The sequence below is a fragment of the Macrotis lagotis genome, chromosome 2 (assembly GCF_037893015.1).
Source record: "Macrotis lagotis isolate mMagLag1 chromosome 2, bilby.v1.9.chrom.fasta, whole genome shotgun sequence".
In the NCBI taxonomy this organism is placed as follows: Eukaryota; Metazoa; Chordata; class Mammalia; order Peramelemorphia; family Peramelidae; genus Macrotis; species Macrotis lagotis.
In genome coordinates, this window is record NC_133659.1 from 156,065,923 (window position 1) to 156,084,975 (window position 19,053).

Consider the following 19,053-nt stretch of genomic DNA (forward strand, 5'->3'; position numbering starts at 1 on the left):
CAATTGCCTCATAAGTTGGCTGAAAGGTTTGGGGCCTATTAGCTGAAAAGGAGTTGGAATTTCTCCAAAATAAATGGCCTATGTGTTTTCAAGTGAGGTTGCTATTCCCATAATCACTAAGAAAGGTTCCTCCTCCTTGGTAGCATGCTGCCCACACCAAGAGCTGGGTACATGCCCCAACAGCAAACACAGCAGCTTGAACTGGGACCAGTTGTACCTTCTAAGTACCACCTCTTTGTTAAACACAACACAGCCCTATGGAGAAAGAAAGAAAAGAAACAAGATCATTTTACAGACTGGTCCCTCCACCCTTGATTCGACCTCAAGGGATATTTCTCACAATGTAAACAAGAATGCAGTAAAACTAGAAAGGAACTAATGGAAGAACAAATTCAAAAGAGGAAGAAAGAGAAAAATCTTCAGAGTATGTCTGTATAAAATAGATATAGGTATAGATATAGATGAGATAGAGATAGAGAGAGATAGAGATAGAGATAGAGATAAAGATAGAGATAGAGATAGATAGAGAAACAAATTAAAGAGAAAAGGGGAGATCAAATTTCATTTAAATTGATCTGAAAACTTTAGTATTCAATCTGGTATAATACCAGGACTCAGAGCTAGAAGAGAAATTAATGTCCCTACTTTGGAGATGAGAGAACTGAGACCCAAAGAGATTACCTTTAGGCTAATCCCAAACATCAGAAATGCTATTTTTCTATCCAAGTTTTCTTGTCAGACAGAAGAGCTGAAGCCTGGATCTTTTTTTCTGTTGGTTTTTCATGTATACAAATCAAAGGTCTCCTGCCTGAGTATTTGCTTATAGTTGTCCTGCTTTTAACCAGGCCTGTGATATCATTTGTGTAAGGAACTCCCCATGAAGTAATTCTTCCTATCAAATTGGGAACAATTCCACAAATTCTAAACTTCAGGAGTTGCCACCTTTGCGGATGATCATCAGTTGGTAAACAGCGGAACAAGCTGTGGCATATGCTTGTAATGGATTATAATCATTCTATAAGAAATGACAAGCAAGGTGATTTCAGAAAAAAATAGACTTACCTGAACTGATACAAATTGACATGAGTAGAACCAAGAGAAGATTATGCACAATAATAGTAATATTGTATGATAAACTGTGAATGATGTGGTTCTTCTCAGTAATACAATGATCCAAGATGACCTTAAAGAACCCATGAAGAAAAAAGCTGCCTCCAGAAAAGAACTGATGTTGTCTGAATACAGACTGAAGTATACTGTTTTTCCTCCTTCCTTCCTTCCTTCCTTCCTTCCTTCCTTCCTTCCTTCCTTCCTTCCTTCCTTCCTTCCTTCCTTCCTTCCTTCCTTCCTTCTTTCCTTCCTTCCTTCCTTCTTTTCTTTTTCTTGCACAGAAATACTAATATGGAAATGTTTTACATGATAACACACGTGTAACCTATATCAGATTACTTACTGTCTCAGGAATGGGGGAGGGAAAGGAAAACCAAAAAAATGTGAAAAAAAATTGTTTTTACTTGTAATTGGGGGAAAATATTTTTTTTAAAAAGAGTTTCCTGTGTCACTGAGAAGTTGAGATTTATCCAAGTAGTGTGTTCAAGGTTCATGAATGAACTGAATCCTGACTCTATTCAACACCATGCTGCCTTTTCCCTAGTCATTCAAACTGACTTTTCATTCTTTGTAAAAAAGTCTACCTTTCATTGTTGTCTGACAATACTCCTTAATATCCTCCAAATATACCTGATAATTCCTCTACATCTTTGTTCATGCTGTTTTTCCTGATTGGAATGCCCTCCTCTTTCCCTCTTCTTAAACCTATCATTCACCCTTCAGAGCCTACTTCATGTCCTATCTCCTCCACAAAGCTGTCTTCTCCTTCTCACCAGTCAGATCATAATTTCTTGAAAAGGAATGATGTTTTTGAGTTTCCCTATAATCTCCATAGGGCTTCAGAGAGTTCCGAGTACTTAGAGGTTTTAAATAATTATCTATTGATTAATGGCATCTAACATCTCAAAAAAAAACCACTAAACAATGTAACATATACCATTTAAAAATGATCATTTAACATAGAAAAAAGATTGTCTTTAAACAAATTATATCCTCATAAAGTAAACTTGATGGTCCCTAGAAGCAAATATATTATGTCTCTTAACTCTAGGATGATTCATGAAAATTACCTAATGATCCATAAAGACTTTGCCTTTTGTGCTTTGCAAGGCATAATCAATTATGGCTTGTACTCATTCAAAAGAATTAGTGTGTGCTAGTGCAAAGAATACTAGGATTTTGAGTCAGAAACCTGGTTTGAAGCCCTAATTTCAGTACTTCCTAACTAAATGACTTATTGATTTACTAATTTCTCTAAGGCTCACTTTTTTCCTTTATAAAATGGGTATAATATCTGTATTTATATACCAATAACCTATGTATAATCTATAACCTGTTAAAAACCAGTAACCTGTGTAATCTATACCCATACCCTATTCTGACCTAAAAATAATGGATCCAGGTACTACTTTTCTTTTGGGGGATAATGAAGAGCAATGTCTCATACAGAGGAACCTCTCTGGCTCATGATTTTACTCAGGGAAACCATAAGAATGTCAGGTTCTGACTTATTTTTCTCTCCCTTTCTTTGAAAGAACTCAAGATATTGATAGAGAACAGATTTTATTTAATCCAACAAAATGTGTAGGATAGATTCATATCTGGGTCCCATGATCATCAGTAAACCTCTCATTTTTTTTATGGAAGGTACAGGCAATTCTCCTTTTTTGGTGGCTACTATCTTCCATTAGGAAATATGCTGTTACATGCCTCACACTAATAGAAAAGACAGGTGGGTCCAAGATGCCACAGTACAGTCTTGGATCCAGCTGAAATCTCCCAACATTCCCTCTAAACAATTTAAAAATAACACTTCAAATAAAATTTTGGAGTCGACTGAAAGTCAGAGGAAGATATTTTCTAGCCTAAGACAATTTAGCAAGTCCACAAGAGAAGTCTGCAACACTAGGGTGGGGGAAGGCCTGAGTGGGGCAGGAGTACCAGTGGAGGACCCTAGAGGTGGCCAGATAGCAACTTTGGGAGCTCCCAGCCCAGAGGCAGTTGGGGGGTCAAACAACTGGTCAGAAAAGGATTACAGAGGACCCTGTGCTGGCACTGAGTACATCTAATGCTGATTGATAACTCTATTGTTCATAAACAATTCTGGGTCACAATTCCAGAACAGAGAGGAGCACTTGTGATCAGTAACTAGCGAACCAGTAACTAGTAACTATTAGCTCTGGTCACAGTTACAGGGTCAAGTTGAGCTCTACTACTTATGGTTTCAGGATAGCATGGATCCTTTCTGGGTAAAGACAAGTGTGCAGAGCAATAGCCACATCTCTTGTAGCATAAATACCACCATGCAAGCACTGAAAACTTTCAGAATCCCAGAACTAGCTCTAAAAATAGCAGCATGAAAAAGCCTGAAGCTTGGTGCCTCCTTACCCTTAGGTGAATAGGTCCCAACTTTAGCATAGTCAAGTCAACTATTATAGTCAAGAAATAAGCTGGGGAAATGAGCAAACAGCAACAAAAGAACAGGACTATAAAGTAGCAGGGAAGATCAAACATAAACTTGGAAGAAGACAATAATGTACAAACAGCCTCAAACAAATGTTCAAGAAAAAATGATAATTATACCCAAGGTCAGCAAGAATTTCTGAGAGCGATGCAAGAAAATGAGGAAAAGAGAATTAACAACTTGATAAAAGAGGCTCAAAGAAAATGCTGAAGAAAAATGTCACCTTAAAAAACATAATTGGCTTATTGGTAAAGGAGGCACAAAAAATTCACTGAAGAAAATAAATCCTCAAAAAGTAAATTGATTAATGGAAAAAGGTCCAAAAACTTACTGAAGAAAATAATTTCTTAAAAATTAAAATTGGGCAAGTGGTTTTTTTTAGTTTTTTTTAGTTGTTTGTTTTTTTGTTTTTGTTTTTGTTTTGTTTTTTTTTGCAGGGCAATGGGGTTAAGTGGCTTGCCCAAGGCCACACAGCTAGGTAATTATTAAGTGTCCGAGACCGCATTTGAACCCAGGTACTCCTGACTCCAGGGTCAGTGCTCTATCCACTGCACCACCTAGCCATCCCAAAATTGGACAAGTGGAAGTTGATGATTCATGAAACTTCAAGAAACAATAAAACAAAATCAGAAAAATGAAAAAAAAATAGAAGAAAATGTAAAATATCTCATAGGAAAAACAAGGAGAGTTAATTTAAGAATTCTTGCACTACCTGAAAGCAATGATCAAAGAAAGAATCTAGACATTATATTTCAGGAAATTATAAAGGAAAACTGCTCCAATGTCTTAGAGGATCTTAACTAAAGGGTAAAATAGAAATTGAAAAAATCCGCCAATAGCCACCTGATAAAGATCCCCACATGAAAATTCTCAGGAATATTATAGCCAAATTCCAGAACTCCCAGGTCAAGGAGATACTATTGCAAACATTCAAGGAAGAAACAATTCAAATATCATGGAGTCATAGTCAGGATCACACAAGATTTAGGAGCTTCCATGTTAAAGGAAGGGAGGACTTAGAATATGAAATCTAGAGAGCAAAGAAGCTAGAATTACAACCAAGAAGTCGCCTACTCAATAAAACTGAATATAATCCTTCTGGGGAAGAAATGGCCATTTATTGAAATAGAGGACTTCCAACCAGTGAAGGCAAAGTCCATAATTTTTTTTCCCCTATAAATGGCTCTGTGCCTTGTTTTGGTTTGGTTTGGTTTGGTTTGGATTTTTTGGTGTATATTTTTTCTTTTCTTGATGTGCCTATTTGCTGTGATACTGAAGAGAAAAATTATGTGGATTTTCTTCTTCCTCTCATAGCTATGCTGCTAGTTCTATATTTTGCCTGTTTCTCAAAATGGGCCACATGTATCAAGCACCTTTCTCTTGAGGTCCTGAGTACAGCTTAGCATTCTTTTTTGTTTTCCTTGCTTATTCCTCTACTAATTGGAGCAGATCTCTTTATATGCACTCCAACAAACCACAGAGGAGAAAATGGTGCCTTACCATAATGAAGGAGGATGAGTTTACCTTCATGTTGACTTAATTTTTCATTGGTTTGTTATGAGTTTCAAGTGAGATAATATATATGAAAACTATGTTAGCTATGAAAAATTGAATGAAAAATGTTTGAACCCTTGGGATCATGCTTATAGGTGGCCTGACTTCCTTGTACTTCACAACAGCATGATATGTATATTTATAATATGTGTAATATGCAGACAAATTTCAGGATGGGGAGAATAATTAGGTTCATTTTTGTTTCCTCAATATGTTTTTATGCTTTTATTCCTTTCCCTGACTAGGCTGACCATAACAAAGAGTTCCTGGGAAAGGGAAATGAGTTTCCAGATAGGTATTAGGAAAAATAGATAGTTTCTAGTGTAGGGGGTCTATGGATAAGGGAAAGCATTTGTCTCAACCAGAATACTATATGTATGTGTGTGTGTGTGTTTATACATACATACATACATGTGTATACATAGGTATGTGAACAAATTGCTCTTCTAGTTGAGACATACATATAAATAAGAATACTCAATTTTCCATGAATCCCGAAAGATTAGCCCTGGAATGAACTCTTACAGTCATTGACTGTTAAGTTGCTTGGATAACAATTTCAATTTTTGTGTTGCTTGTTACAATCAATATGGGTAGTTTTAAACATTAATAGACATGAAAAATATTGTTCATCATGGTTGACAGTTACATAGTTGTCCCAAAAGTTTTAGAGCAGTTTTAAGTTTTAATAGCTTAAAGCCTTTGCAAACTTTAATGCATTATACAGGTTTTTCCCAAAAGTCTTAGTGTAGTTTTAAGATATCAGAACTGAAAGTGTGAAGCAACTTTTCTTTCCAAAGGGTAAATGATCATTGAATACTTAATATACATTGTATATTTAGTGAGTTAAACTAAAATGTGGTATATATGAAGGAGAAGAATATGTAATAAGCCTAGAAAGGTAGTCAATTAATGAGTAATTATTAATCACCTACTATATGACAGATACTATGCTAACTATTAAGATTACAAAGAAAAAAATTTTTTTACTCTTACAGAATTTAGGGACTAAGGAGGAGACAACATGTGAACTACTATGTACAAATGAGATTTATATAGGATGAATTTAAAAATAATCTATATAGAGAGAAAGCACTAGAATTAAGGGGAATTAAGAAAAGTATACTGGAAAAGGTGAGATTTTATTTGGGATTTGAAAGAAGCCAGGGAAATCCAGAGGCAGAGATGAAGAAGGGGAGCATTCCAGGTATGGGAAGCAGTCAGTAAAAATGCCCAGAGATAGGGGATAGTGAGTGGGATAAAGTCTGATATTTATTCAGCAGAATATTATAGATTGGAGAATAATTAACTATGTGTCCCTCCTCCCTTGACAAAGCAACTTCTGGGATATTGGTGAAGAATCAACTGACCCCACCTTATCTGTTGAAGTCCAGATGTCCATTCAGTTCCTAGGGCTGAAGAGATAATCTAGTTTCGGTTTGAATTTTATGCTCTTTTCCTTAGATTTGTCTGGACTATAAAACCACATTCCTCATTAATGAGGGTGGGTCAGTGCGGGGCAGGGATCGAGTTAGGATAAATGTGATTCTTGGGTCTCTTGCTTTTGCCTCAATCTCTGTAATTGATTGGGATCCATTCCTCGAGAAATGAATAAAGCTTTCTCGTCTTACCTTGAGAGATCTCCAAAATTTATTTAAGTGGCATTTGTCCCACACAATGGAATGTCTCATTCAAGGAACATCAAGGAGGCCAGTGTCACTGGAACCCAGAGTACATGATGGGAAAGAGTTTAAGGCATAAGCAGGCTGGCCTTGGGTGAGGAGGTGAGGAGGGACTGGTAGGGAAAGTGAAACCAGGTTGTAATAGAGCAAAAAAGAGAGCCACTGAAACTTTTTGAGCAAGACAGTGACATGGCACACCTTTGTTGGTCATTTTGGTTCCTTCCTTCCTTACCTGGTACAATGCAGGTGCTACATAAATACTAGCTGTAATTATTATAGAGGGGCAGTTAGTTGGTGCAGTGGGTAGAGTGCTGGGCCTGGAGTTAGGTGGATCTGAGTTCAAATCTTACCTCTGATACTTACTATCTATGTGACCCTGGGCAAGTCACTTAACCCTGTTTGCCTCAGTTTTCTTTTCTGTAAAATGATCTGGAGAAGGAAATTGAAAAACATTCCAGTACCCCCCCCAAAAAAAAACTCCCAATGGTTAGAAAGAGTTGGACACAACTAAAACAATTGAACATGGGCTAGGCTCTATGAATACAAGAAAAAATTACAATCCCTCTCCTCAAAGAGCTTACATTCAATTGAGAAAAAGACAATATAAAAGAATACTAAAGAACAAATGGAGAAAATATTCCCTTGGGGGGAAATTGGTGGCAAAGTTCAGAGAGTCAGAATTTCCCAGAAAGAGAAATAAAACATATTCTCAAAATGACCCAGACCATCTTCAAAATAGAGGCTTCTGGTAGGAATTCATCAATAGGAGAAGAGGGTTAGAATGACAGAAAGGAGGGGAAAAAAAAAAGAAAGGTCCCTACCAGCCCTAGGTACTAAATACTGACCACTTCAAATTCACTGAGAAAGAATAGCCCTGGAGGTGATCAATTTTAATAACTCTCTCATTTTTCTAGGAAATAGTAAATAATCCAGAATTCATTCTCGGAGGAGCCACAAGAACTGATATTTGTCAAGGGGAACTTGGTGAGTGTATTTTCTTTTGCTGGCAACTCAAGGAGCTGAACTTAAACAATTTGACAGCTATGCCATTCTCAAAAGTGTTCCTGCAAATACTGATAGCAATTTGTAACTGGAGCTGTGGCAAGAGAAGACAGTTTAACAAGGACAGCAAAGGACATAAAGACAGAGGAGCTGGGTTTGAATTTCAGCTCTGCTCTTTAAAACCTGGGTAGACTATCAGACAATGTGATGTGACAAAACTATATTTTTGAAAAATGCAAAGTTTTGGCATGGAATGATGCCAAATTATAAAAACCCAATTTCTTACATTAAAAAAATACGACTATTTGGGGCGGCTAGGTGGTGCAGTGGATAGAGCACCGGCCCTGGAGTCAGGAGTACCTGAGTTCAAATCTGGCCTCAGAAATTTAATAATTACCTAGCTATGTGGCCTTGGGCAAGCCACTTAACCCCATTATCTTGGAAAAAACCTAAAAAATTGACTATTAGATTCAGAACTATACTCTAAGGGCTATAAAACTGTTCATACCCTTTGATCTCATAATACTACTACTAGTTCTATATTCCAAAGACATCCTAAAAAAAGGGGAAAAGGACCTCTTTGTAATCTGTCTAAGAAATGGAAATCAAAGGGATATCCATCAATTAGGGAATGGCTGAACAAACTGTGGAATATGATTATAATGGAATATTCTTGTGCTATAAGAAATGATGAGTAGGCAAAATCCAAAAAACTGGAAAGACTTCTATGAACTGATGCATAAATGAAGTGAATGTTGTACATAGCAACAATATTGTTTGATGAAGAACTATGAATGACTTAGCTATTCTGAGCAATACAATGATGCAACAGAATTCCAAAGGACTCATGATAAAGTATATAATCTTCCTTCAGAGAAAGAACTAATATTAATTAAATACAGGCTAAAGCATGTTATGTTTTACTTTTTTTCATTTTTCTTCCTTTTATTCAAATCTTCTTGTATAAAATTATTATATGGAAATGTTTTACAATTTCAAAATGACTTTTCCATAAATTCAATAGGGGCTTGATCCTGCATCAGTTTCTCTTTATTCTAAATCAGAAATGTTAAGTGTAGAATCTAACATGGACATAATTCCTCAATGAATAAGATTAATATATGATCAGGAAATATACAACAAAGTAAATAAAACTACATTAGAACATAGATTAGTTTTCTAAGTTAACTTGCAACTCACAAATTGTACTTAAGCAAACTTCTTTTTGTTGAGTTTGATACCACCATTCTAAATCCTCCCCCCCTCTCCCGAACAGACACACAATTTGCATTTACTGTATATGCCAGGTACATATCTTCACTGGCACACTCAAATGACAATAATGTCTCTCCCCCTTCTTATTTGTGACTGGTTCTATCCCTGAACTAGCTACTATTTATACTAAAATATCTGATAATAGGAGAACGAATTATCTCTATTTTTCTCTGTCCCCTCCTTCCTTTCATCAAAATTAAGTGCAACACAGAGGCCTATATAAAATGGCAGCACCTAGAACTTCTTTGAATATTGGAAAGACTACAGGACGCAGAATCAGAAGACCCATGTTCAATTTCCAGTTCTATTTATTATCTGTGTCTCCTTGGGCAAATTACCTAATCTCTCTGGTTCTAATCTTTCTTTGTGACTCTTCTAACTCTAAATCTATGACTTTATGATCCTATATGACACTGATTATCTCAGAATTCAGATAGGAGCTAGACTGAAATGTAAAATTTTGCAGTTTATGGAAAATTGTATTTCTTAAGAAAATTAATAGTGCAATCTAGAGAACAAGGAGAACCAACCATTTCAAGGACTTTAGAGGGAGATATATGTAAAGATATATACATATACATAAAAGACAGAGAGAAAGAGAGAAAGGAAAGAGAGAGAAAGAGAGAGAGACAGAGAGAGAGATAGAGATGTTTGTTTCAATTACTTTTGTGTCCCTGGGAAGTCACTTAACCTGTCAGGACCTATGAAACCACATGTGAAATGGGAGGTGGGAGATAGGTGAGGGGAAAAGGATGATTAGATCATATATAAGATATGAGAGGCAACTAGATGGCACAGTGAATAGTGCTGTGCTTGGAGTCAAAAAAAAAGTTGAGTTTAAATCATGACTCAGACACTAATTGCACAATTCAAGAAGAGACATTTTAGCTTTGCTTCGTAAAATGGGGATAATGAGTACTTAGTTCCCAAAGCTGTTGAGGTTTAAGTTAAAATGCTTGTAAAGCATTTAGTACAGTATCTAGTACAATGCAAGAATTATATAAATGTTAGCTATTATTATAGAAGTATCTGGGAGATACAATAGACCTCTAGTCAAGAGGACCTGAGTTCAAATGTGCCCTCAGATATTTCTTAGCTGTGTGACCCTGAGCAAGACATTTAACCCAGGATGCCTCAATTTCCTCATCTGTAAAATAAACTGGAGAAGGAAATGACAAACCACTTCAAGATCTCTGACAAGAAAACTCCAAATGGGACACAAAAAGTTGGACATGACTTAAACAACACAAGAACAATATCATTTTTTTTTTTTAGGTTCTGAATTTTTTTTCAGTTTATGGTTATATCAGATCTACTTAGTCATCAAAGTGTATTCTGAAAGTACTTCTACAAAGTTATACTTTGTTAACCTAGTTTGACCTCTTTTATATGCCAATATTGTATAAAATGCATTTTAAAAAATTCTACAATTCAAACTTCATACTAATTTATAGACTGATACCCTGAATTAATGAGATGTTAAACAATAAATAGGAGGACAGATCCTGCCCCTTTCTATTTCTTTCCCCCCACATCTTAGGAGTTACTAAGGCATCCAACTTTCTGAGCTGGAAGGGATCTTAAAGACCAACTAAACCAACCCTCTACCTTTACAACTGAGGAAACTGAGACACAGAAAAATAAAGTGACCTGCTCAAAGTTCCACAGCTGCTTTGTGGCAAAGTCAGGATTAGAATCTGGAACATAAAACTTTCAATACCTTGTACCTGTAGAAAAATATTCTCAGGAATTTAAGATTTAAAAAAAAGCTTCCTGTCTCATAACCCTGAGTGATACACATTTCTGAAAAGACCAGCCTTATATTTAACTTTTGATGCAATTGGTGCCTCTTCTGATTCATTTGTTACAACAATTCAATTACAAAGTAACTTTTTCAAAAGTCTTGTAGGAAGTGACATCGGCATCTGACTCACCTCCTCTTCTGACAGCTCCAGATGTTTTTGTTTGAGTAGTCATGAGGTGCTTCACTCTAAAGGTGAAGGAAATTTCACTTTATTTCAAGGATATAATAAATTATTTAGCTAAAAATGAGCAAGCCTTTATAACTTGGAGAGGGACAATAGACTGCTATTCTCATACCATAATCTCTAGCTAATGGGGGCAGCTAGGTGGCACAGTGGATAGAGCACCCACCCTGAAGTCAGGAGTACCTGAGTTCAAATCCGACCTCAGACACTTAATAATAATTACCTAGCTCTGTGGCCTTGGGCAAGCCACTTAACCCCATTTGCCTTGCAAAACAAAACAAAACAAAAAAACAAAACATAATTTCTAGCTAACCTTTAGCCACAACCCTCTAAAGTTGGAGTTGAACAGGAGTATTCTGCATTATCACTTCCCTTTCACCATCCAACTCAAAGAGAGTGGGTATGAAGACTAGCAACTGTGCCATCACTTAGCTGCAATTGCTAATTCAAGTTGGGTGAGCATAAACACTAATCTCTGTGATGACACCTCCCTGTAACTGCCACTCGAACCAGGGTGTACCAAGGAACTAATAAAACACCAATGCATCCAATGACTAAGAAGGGAAGTTATATAGAACAGCTGGAGGCTTGACTGATTGCCAAGGTCATGAAAATTTTATGACTTCTAAGGTCACAGGAAATCAGAAATAGAAATAACCCAGAATTGGGCTTCCTGGTTTTAGTTCTCATTGTTCATCTTTTGCTTGTAAACTGTCCTCTACCAGGATGAGGTGATTTTTTTCTGAAGCTTAGAGGGTATATGGACATCTGGTAAATGGTATATTTTTTCAGAAATACACACTGGGTCAAATGAGTATAATCTTTTTATTTCTTTTCCAGTGATGATTGCTAGCATGCCAGTGACTATGAAGCATCAAACATCTGGATGAAAAACTGAGCCAGCAGCCCATTCCATTGATCATCTGAATATTTTCAAATATCCATATTCAAATATTTTGCATTTTTCTCCCACTTCCCAGCACCTACCACAATGCTTAAGCTCATACTGGGTGCTTAAATGAATATTTATTGAATCAACATGTTTGAATCTGGATATCTGATGTGGTATTGAGAAAATACTGCTTATATTTGTCTTAAATGTTTAGCTGTATTCCAGAACTGAAGATAAAATAGCAACATTTTAAAAATTTCAGATATTTGAAAACAGCTTCATTGTCTGATCCCCTCTTAAGATTAACAAAAAACATCATGTCAATACAGTGCTATGAAAGCAGTGGTAGAAGTTAAAATTTCCTACTTGTATAAAGTTCGTTGGGCCCCCAGTTCACCATTCTCATCATCCCAGAAGCTCCCCATTCATTGGAAGGTAGCTTTACTTTTTTTTCCTGTAGCTTTACTCTTTATTCTTCTTCAATCTTTTCACTAACCTCCTGGCAACTCTGGAAAATTTGCTTCTTTGCTCTGTTTCTGTCTCCTACTGGTTATTCTCTCTCCCAGACCACTATTTCAGAAAAGCCCTAAACTCCAATCCTTTACTTCATGTCCTGCTCTCCAGTCATTCCCTCCCCCTGCCCCCTTCAAGCACCTTGCTGTAGGAAGATCAGGTACCCTTCCTACCCAACATATACCCTTTCTGAAACTCTAAACAATCATCAAATTTATTCTGTATTTGTTCTTGGATGGTGTGTCAATCTACACCCCAGTGCCTCCATTAATGTCCCTATGACTTTCTAGACCAAAGTACCCCTTCCTGGTTGTCAATTCCCTTTTCTATGTTGTTTTCTCCATTAGAATAATAGGAACTTGAAAGTATGGACTATATTTTATTTTTTATTTTTATCATTAGTGCCTAAGATACAATGCTGTGCATATTGTAAATGGTTAATAAATGATTTTTCATTATTTAGTCATCCATCCACATTCCTGCCTGAGTCCAGTAGAAGCTATTCTATTCATGATGGTCATGCCTTCACTAGCAAAGCCTTGTGTCCTATGGTCGGGAGAAAGATGGAATTACAGTGAACACATGCTGGAGCCATGTGTTCAGAAAATGGGGATATTCATTCTGCAAAGCTGCCAAGAAAATGACAGTTCTTTATGATAAACTGGTCCAGGGAAAAGAGGAGACAGATGACGACTCACAAAGATTTTTGTCAGCATTTTCCCCATTAAAAAATACCACAAAAATGTGGTTACATCTGGAACTTCCCACTAGTCTCTTCTTGATGTAATCTTGTTGCATTTGCTGCATGTTTATGATGAAAACAAAACAATGATATATGGTTTGTAATTTGCAGGAGACTGTTGGCTCTTAGCAGCCATTGCCTCTCTTACGCTTAATGAAAAGACCTTGGCTAGGGTTGTGCCCCAAGACCAAAATTTTGGCCCTGATTATGCTGGGATATTTCATTTTCAGGTAAGTGGGAAGAAGATTTAATGAGCTCATTTCTTATGGAACCTGTGTAGCCAAAAAAGCATTTTTAATATGTCTGATAATTCCAGATGGAATACAGTTGGACCTTACTTAATTGAACAATTATAGAACTAAAATACCTGCTTCAAATAGAATCATATTTTCAGTAGACTAGAGGACCACTTGAAGATGAAATATAGTAGATTTTTTTTTGTAAAATGAGCAATAAACCTTTATGTTTTCTTTGTGATAAATCTGATCTTTCAGTGGATGTACCTATAATCACCTATATGCCTGGGTAACTAATTTCTGGCAGACAAAATGATTCCCTGCACTGAAATAAAAGGTCACATGAGGTTATTAAGCGAGTAAACAATATATAGGGAAACAGAAAAAAAGCAAATATACAGAGAGACTCAAAGACATTAGTTTATGAGTTCATATGAAAATAATGATATCTCTCAAGCATTACACACAAACCAAAGTTTGCTTCCACCCCACTTTCCTTTCTTCTCTCCCCACCAGAAGTCTCATACTGATCCAGACCTTTTTGGAAATGGGATGATTATTTGATAAATTAATTCACCTGAAGGTATTAGGGATCAATAACAGAGGTAGCATGGTGATGTAAACAGAGAATTGGTATTGAAGTCAGAAAGACTCAAGAACTATTTCTGTGCATATTGGCCATGTGAATCTGGGAGAGTCACATCTTAGTGTCCCAGGTCTGGCAAAAACAAAAACAGAAAGTTTACTCTATTAGCTCAGACTTAACCTCATATCAAAATATTTGTTTTCCCATGCTAGAGGTATTTTAATGAGCTTTTTTGGAAATGGCAATGTTTCATATGAATCTGGTAGTAGTATAAAAAGATTCAAGGCAAAGGAATTGTATCAGAATGTTACAATTACATATTACTAATGTTGATCTTGTTCCCTTCTTTCATCGCATTTTTCTTTATAAAGAGGTAGGTGAGGAAGGTAAAAAAGAGGAAACTTTATAATAGGACAGGATAGAAGAAAAAAATTATCTAACAATCAGCCATGAATGTGAATGGTATAAATTCACCCATAAAATGATAGGAAAAAAGTTCTGACACTCTTGTTTATAGAAAACATTTAAAAACATAAATTATTCATATATATTTAAAATGAGAGGTTATAGAAACACTTTTTATGCCTGAAGTGAATTCAAAAAAGCAAGGCTGGCAATTACAAAAATAGATATAGTTAACATAAATAAGAAAACTATATTATGCTTATAACTACCATGTCTAATAAAATAACAATACTAACTATGCACTGAATGGCACAGCATCTGTGAACTAAAAAGCTAACCAAGCAACAAAGATAAATAGAGAGTGAAGCAATAATATTATGGACTTCAACAGCCCCTTTGGGGCCTAAACAGATCTATCAAAAAAAGAAAAACAAGAAAACAAGAGTACAAGAGTAACCATAAGTTATTCACAAGTTAGTAAACTGCATAGCATTTCATAAAAAAACAGACCTATGGCAATCTCTAAATGGGAATTATGAGAATTAAACAAATTTCTTGGATTTGCATGACACATTGACAAAACTTGACCATGTGCTGGAGCATAACATATATAAACAAATCCAGAAAACAAATATAAACACATCTTTTACTGAACACAGTACAGTAAAATTATAATTAATAAGGGGAATTTTAAGGAAAAGATTTAAACCTAAATAGAGAGACTATGATTAAATCAAAGAGCAAGGATAGAAACAAATTTCCATGAAAGAAAATAATAATGAGACAAATAGACATCAAAAAAGGCAATGTTTGAGCTAAAGGAATATATCTCTAATGGTAACATTTCCAGGACTGTGGCACCTAGGTAACAAATATTTAAAGGTTTAAAGTGTCTTCCTGGTACCCCCATATATAATCATGGAATTAGAAATCTCCCTTGCCACACAATCACTTATCTTTATCTCAGATTTTGAGATTTTTGAAATGCATTTCTTCACAACAAACCTAAGAAGTTAAGCAATATAAATATTATCATCCTCATTTTATATAGGGAAACCAAGACTATAATGATAGGCTAGGTGACCTATATAACTTTTAGGTGACTGAGGCAAGATTTGAACCCAAGACGACTGATTACAAGTTCAGCATAATGACCTTCTCTATACATAGAACCTGTAACTGTGACAATGCTTCCTTTACTTGCCCAGTACTAGAGATTTTTCATCCTCTCTCTTCTGCATACCACCTTCCCTGAGATTTTTTTCTGGCAGTCTTCCCTTCCCACTCTCAAGTTTCCTCTGCCATTGCCAAAGAGTTTACCAGAATCCCACTAGAAGCTGGCAATCATGACAGATGCCAGTAGCATCTTCTCTCAAATACACTAATGTTTCCTTAACTCAACAATAACTTTGAAAGCTAACAGGATGAATTGGAGCCAGTATGCTAGACAATTTCTCTGCCACAACAGGCCTTTTCTTTTCCCCAACAATTTTTGTGTTCAATCATTTTTCAGTTGGGTCTGACTCTTTGGACCTCATTTGAAGTTTTCTTGGCAAAAACACTGGAACAATTTCCCATTTTCTTGTCCAGTTCATTTTACAGACAAGGAAACTGAGGCAAACAGAATTAAGTGACTTGCCCAGGATCACACAGCCAATAAGTATCTGAGCTTAGATTTTAACTTAAGAGGATTAGTCTTTCTGATTCTAGGCTCAATATTCCAGCCACTGCGCCATCTAGCTTGCACCTATAGTAAAAAATAGCTATCAAAATATTTTTAAAAAATTAGTCCATGGACTCCAAATTAAGACCCATGTTCTAGTTCCTCCCCTATATTGCCTCACAATAGAGACAGTATAACATAATGGATAGAATGCTGGTTTCAGGAAATCAGGAAGACATGAGTTTAAATCCTACTTCTGACCTTTAATTATCTATCTGACCTTAGTCAAGTCATTTACATTACCTGAGCCTTTTGTTTCCTTATTATCAAAATAAAGCCCCTTGCCTCTAGATCTATGATCCTAACTACAGTGTTTTTTCTTTTAAGTAAATGCTAGTTTAAAATAGGAAGATGCGTGTTTGCGGGTGCTATATGGTCATTCTGAGTCTCTTTGGTCCCTCCCATCTGAATTCCAGTCATTGAAATAAATTGATGGACGGACATTATCACCAAATGCTTGCTGCTTCAGGGAGCATAGGCCCCTGATTGCACATTAGACATCTGTCCAAATGGCATCTACCCCAAGTATGAAGCTCCTAACAGCAGGAAAGAATGTCCATGAATTTAGCAATCATAAGCAATTCCAGGCACATCTGTTAAGAGGTGTGAGATTTCCCATACAAAGAACAGAAATCTGAATTTACCCTCTGGCTGGCAGCTTGTTGCCTTGCTCAACTGAGCTCTGACATGTTCACCATTTAGGATTCCATAACTGAGAACTCGGGAGAAATGAAAAAAAAAAACAGCCAACTACGTTGACCTAGAGTAACAGTAATCGATGCAAAGAAATGATCAGTGTCCAACAACATAGCTATAAAAAAGACAACTCTTGCCTCCACTGTATTTGCCATCTCCTTCCATTATCCCTCTCACCCTCACTGAAGCCTCAGGATTTTCATTCTGCTAACATAATAAGGTGTATCAGATGGGGAAAGGAGGAAGGAAGAAGGAGGAAGATTAAATTTTAAAGAGAGAAGCTCCAAGACCATGGCATGAACCCTTTTCCTCATCTGGCCTGCTACCATTCTCAGTTGTAAGCACACTAACTCTCCCAACTCCTTTCCCCCTGGGAAATAAGTTGGCAAAGTAGCTCCATCTTGGTAATAGCATTTCTTGTGTGAATGGAAAACCAGACAGGCAGACAAACAGGCAAATAGGGTAACTCGTCCTCATTAAGGATAGAGTTAGAAGACTGTTGATCAGCCGGGATGGGATAATAAACTGGATAGCAAAGGGGATACTATAATAGAATGGAGTAGGTACTATAGGAAACCTAGACTGTGATGCTGATTTCACCTATTCCCAGTCCTAACTGATATTTAGCTGGTTGAAATTGAAATACTACTGGTTGGAGTTATGTTTAAGGAAACATGGCTCAATTAACTCAAGGTTTCTTGAGCATGGGACCTGGCCATGCTTTTTACAAGTAATCAAATACAAGTTGGTCAGTTTGATCCTTCCCCTTTCCCTCATTGTTCTCCACCCCAATGACATCAAGGTCTTATGAGAAAAAAAAATATAGATTTAATGTTGGAAGGGATGTTAGAGGTTATCTGGTGCAACCCCTCATTTTATCTTTTAGAGATAAGGAAACTGAGGCCCAAAGGGTTTAAAATTTTGCACAAGTTTCACAGGTAGTGGGTGAATGAGGCAGCGGATTTGAACCCAGATTCTCTGACTGGTCCTTTTTATGTTTCTAGTATTAATACATTTCCTTAAAAACTTCACTCGATGGCCAATCTTCTGGCGATGTATCCCTCTGAATTTAGCTAGACTGGTCCTTGAAAGTCAGATAAGAAATGCACTGACTGATGGAGAATAACATCCTTCCCTTGATGGATCCTGCCAAAGTCTCTTCTCCAAATGACATGACCTTTCAAGATGAGGCTTAAGTGGAGGACATTAGTAGAATTATAGGCATATTTTAATAAATATACACATCCCTTATTCATGATTTGCCCATTCATCTTTTATGTTTCTGACAACAGATCTGGCAGCACAGTGAGTGGTTGGATGTGGTCATTGATGACCGGCTACCGACCTTCCGAGATCGTTTGGTTTTCCTTCATTCTGCTGATCACAATGAATTCTGGAGTGCCTTGCTGGAAAAGGCATATGCCAAGTGAGTGTCCACCTGCACTGAATTGACAAGAATTTCACAATCTCACAAAAAAGTGTCCGTTTCCCCCAAGAGGTTATTTCATGATTTGTTTGATTTTTATTATCTTTGTATAAACCAGGTGGTGGAGGAAGCTTAGAAGCTGAGGAGGAGGAAATGAGAAAGAGTTGGGGATTAACAAGACTGGATAGCATGCAGCTTGTCCCTAAATGACCTAATCCAATTTTGATGTGGACAAAAGGAAAAAAAAGAACCAGATGGTTCCTCTACTACTGTCCTAACAATAGAACTAACAATACCCTTCTCAGGTCTCTTTCACCACTTTGAGTTTGCAGGGGGGAGAGAGGAAGGCAGGAGCATGGGAAGGCAGGAAGGGCATTCCAGAACTGTTGAAATGACGCAAAGAACACACATCCACAAGAAAACTAGAGTGAAAATTTGTGTTGTTATATGCCATTAATTGTGTATCAATATTGTATATTTCTAACCATTACATATATGAATGTTTATGGATGTTATTAAGTAATGTCTATGTTTAATGTCAGATATGAAATTCTGTAACTTCAAATATCATGGATCATCTCCCCAAAATAGATTTTTCCACTATGTTATTGCATAGTACCTTCATCCCCTCTCCTTTCAGCTTCCTTTTCATATGTTGCCTTACCCCCATTAAAATCTAGTCAGGGACTATCTTTTCTGCTCCTATTTGTATTCCCATTGCTTAGCTATATTTCCTATAACTGGAATGCCCTTTCCTCT

General features: G+C 36.5%; 1 protein-coding gene and 1 long non-coding RNA gene across 2 annotated transcripts in view; one reads left to right on the forward strand and one right to left on the reverse strand.

Moving 5' to 3' along the window:
- LOC141513329 (uncharacterized) overlaps nucleotides 1-11,604 on the reverse strand; it is a 63,243-nt gene extending 51,639 nt beyond the window's left edge. Inside the window, exons 1-2 of the long non-coding RNA XR_012475767.1 lie at nucleotides 11,389-11,604; nucleotides 11,022-11,077 (exon numbers count right to left, since the gene is read on the reverse strand). This is a non-coding gene — a long non-coding RNA (uncharacterized LOC141513329). The remainder of the gene's footprint in view (nucleotides 1-11,021; nucleotides 11,078-11,388) is intronic.
- The window catches only part of CAPN9 (calpain 9), a 66,940-nt gene that overhangs the window by 10,170 nt on the left and 37,717 nt on the right, over nucleotides 1-19,053 (forward strand). The window contains exons 2-4 of the mRNA XM_074223040.1: nucleotides 7,725-7,794; nucleotides 13,334-13,452; nucleotides 18,161-18,294. Coding sequence (XP_074079141.1) covers nucleotides 7,725-7,794; nucleotides 13,334-13,452; nucleotides 18,161-18,294 — 323 coding nt within the window. The remainder of the gene's footprint in view (nucleotides 1-7,724; nucleotides 7,795-13,333; nucleotides 13,453-18,160; nucleotides 18,295-19,053) is intronic.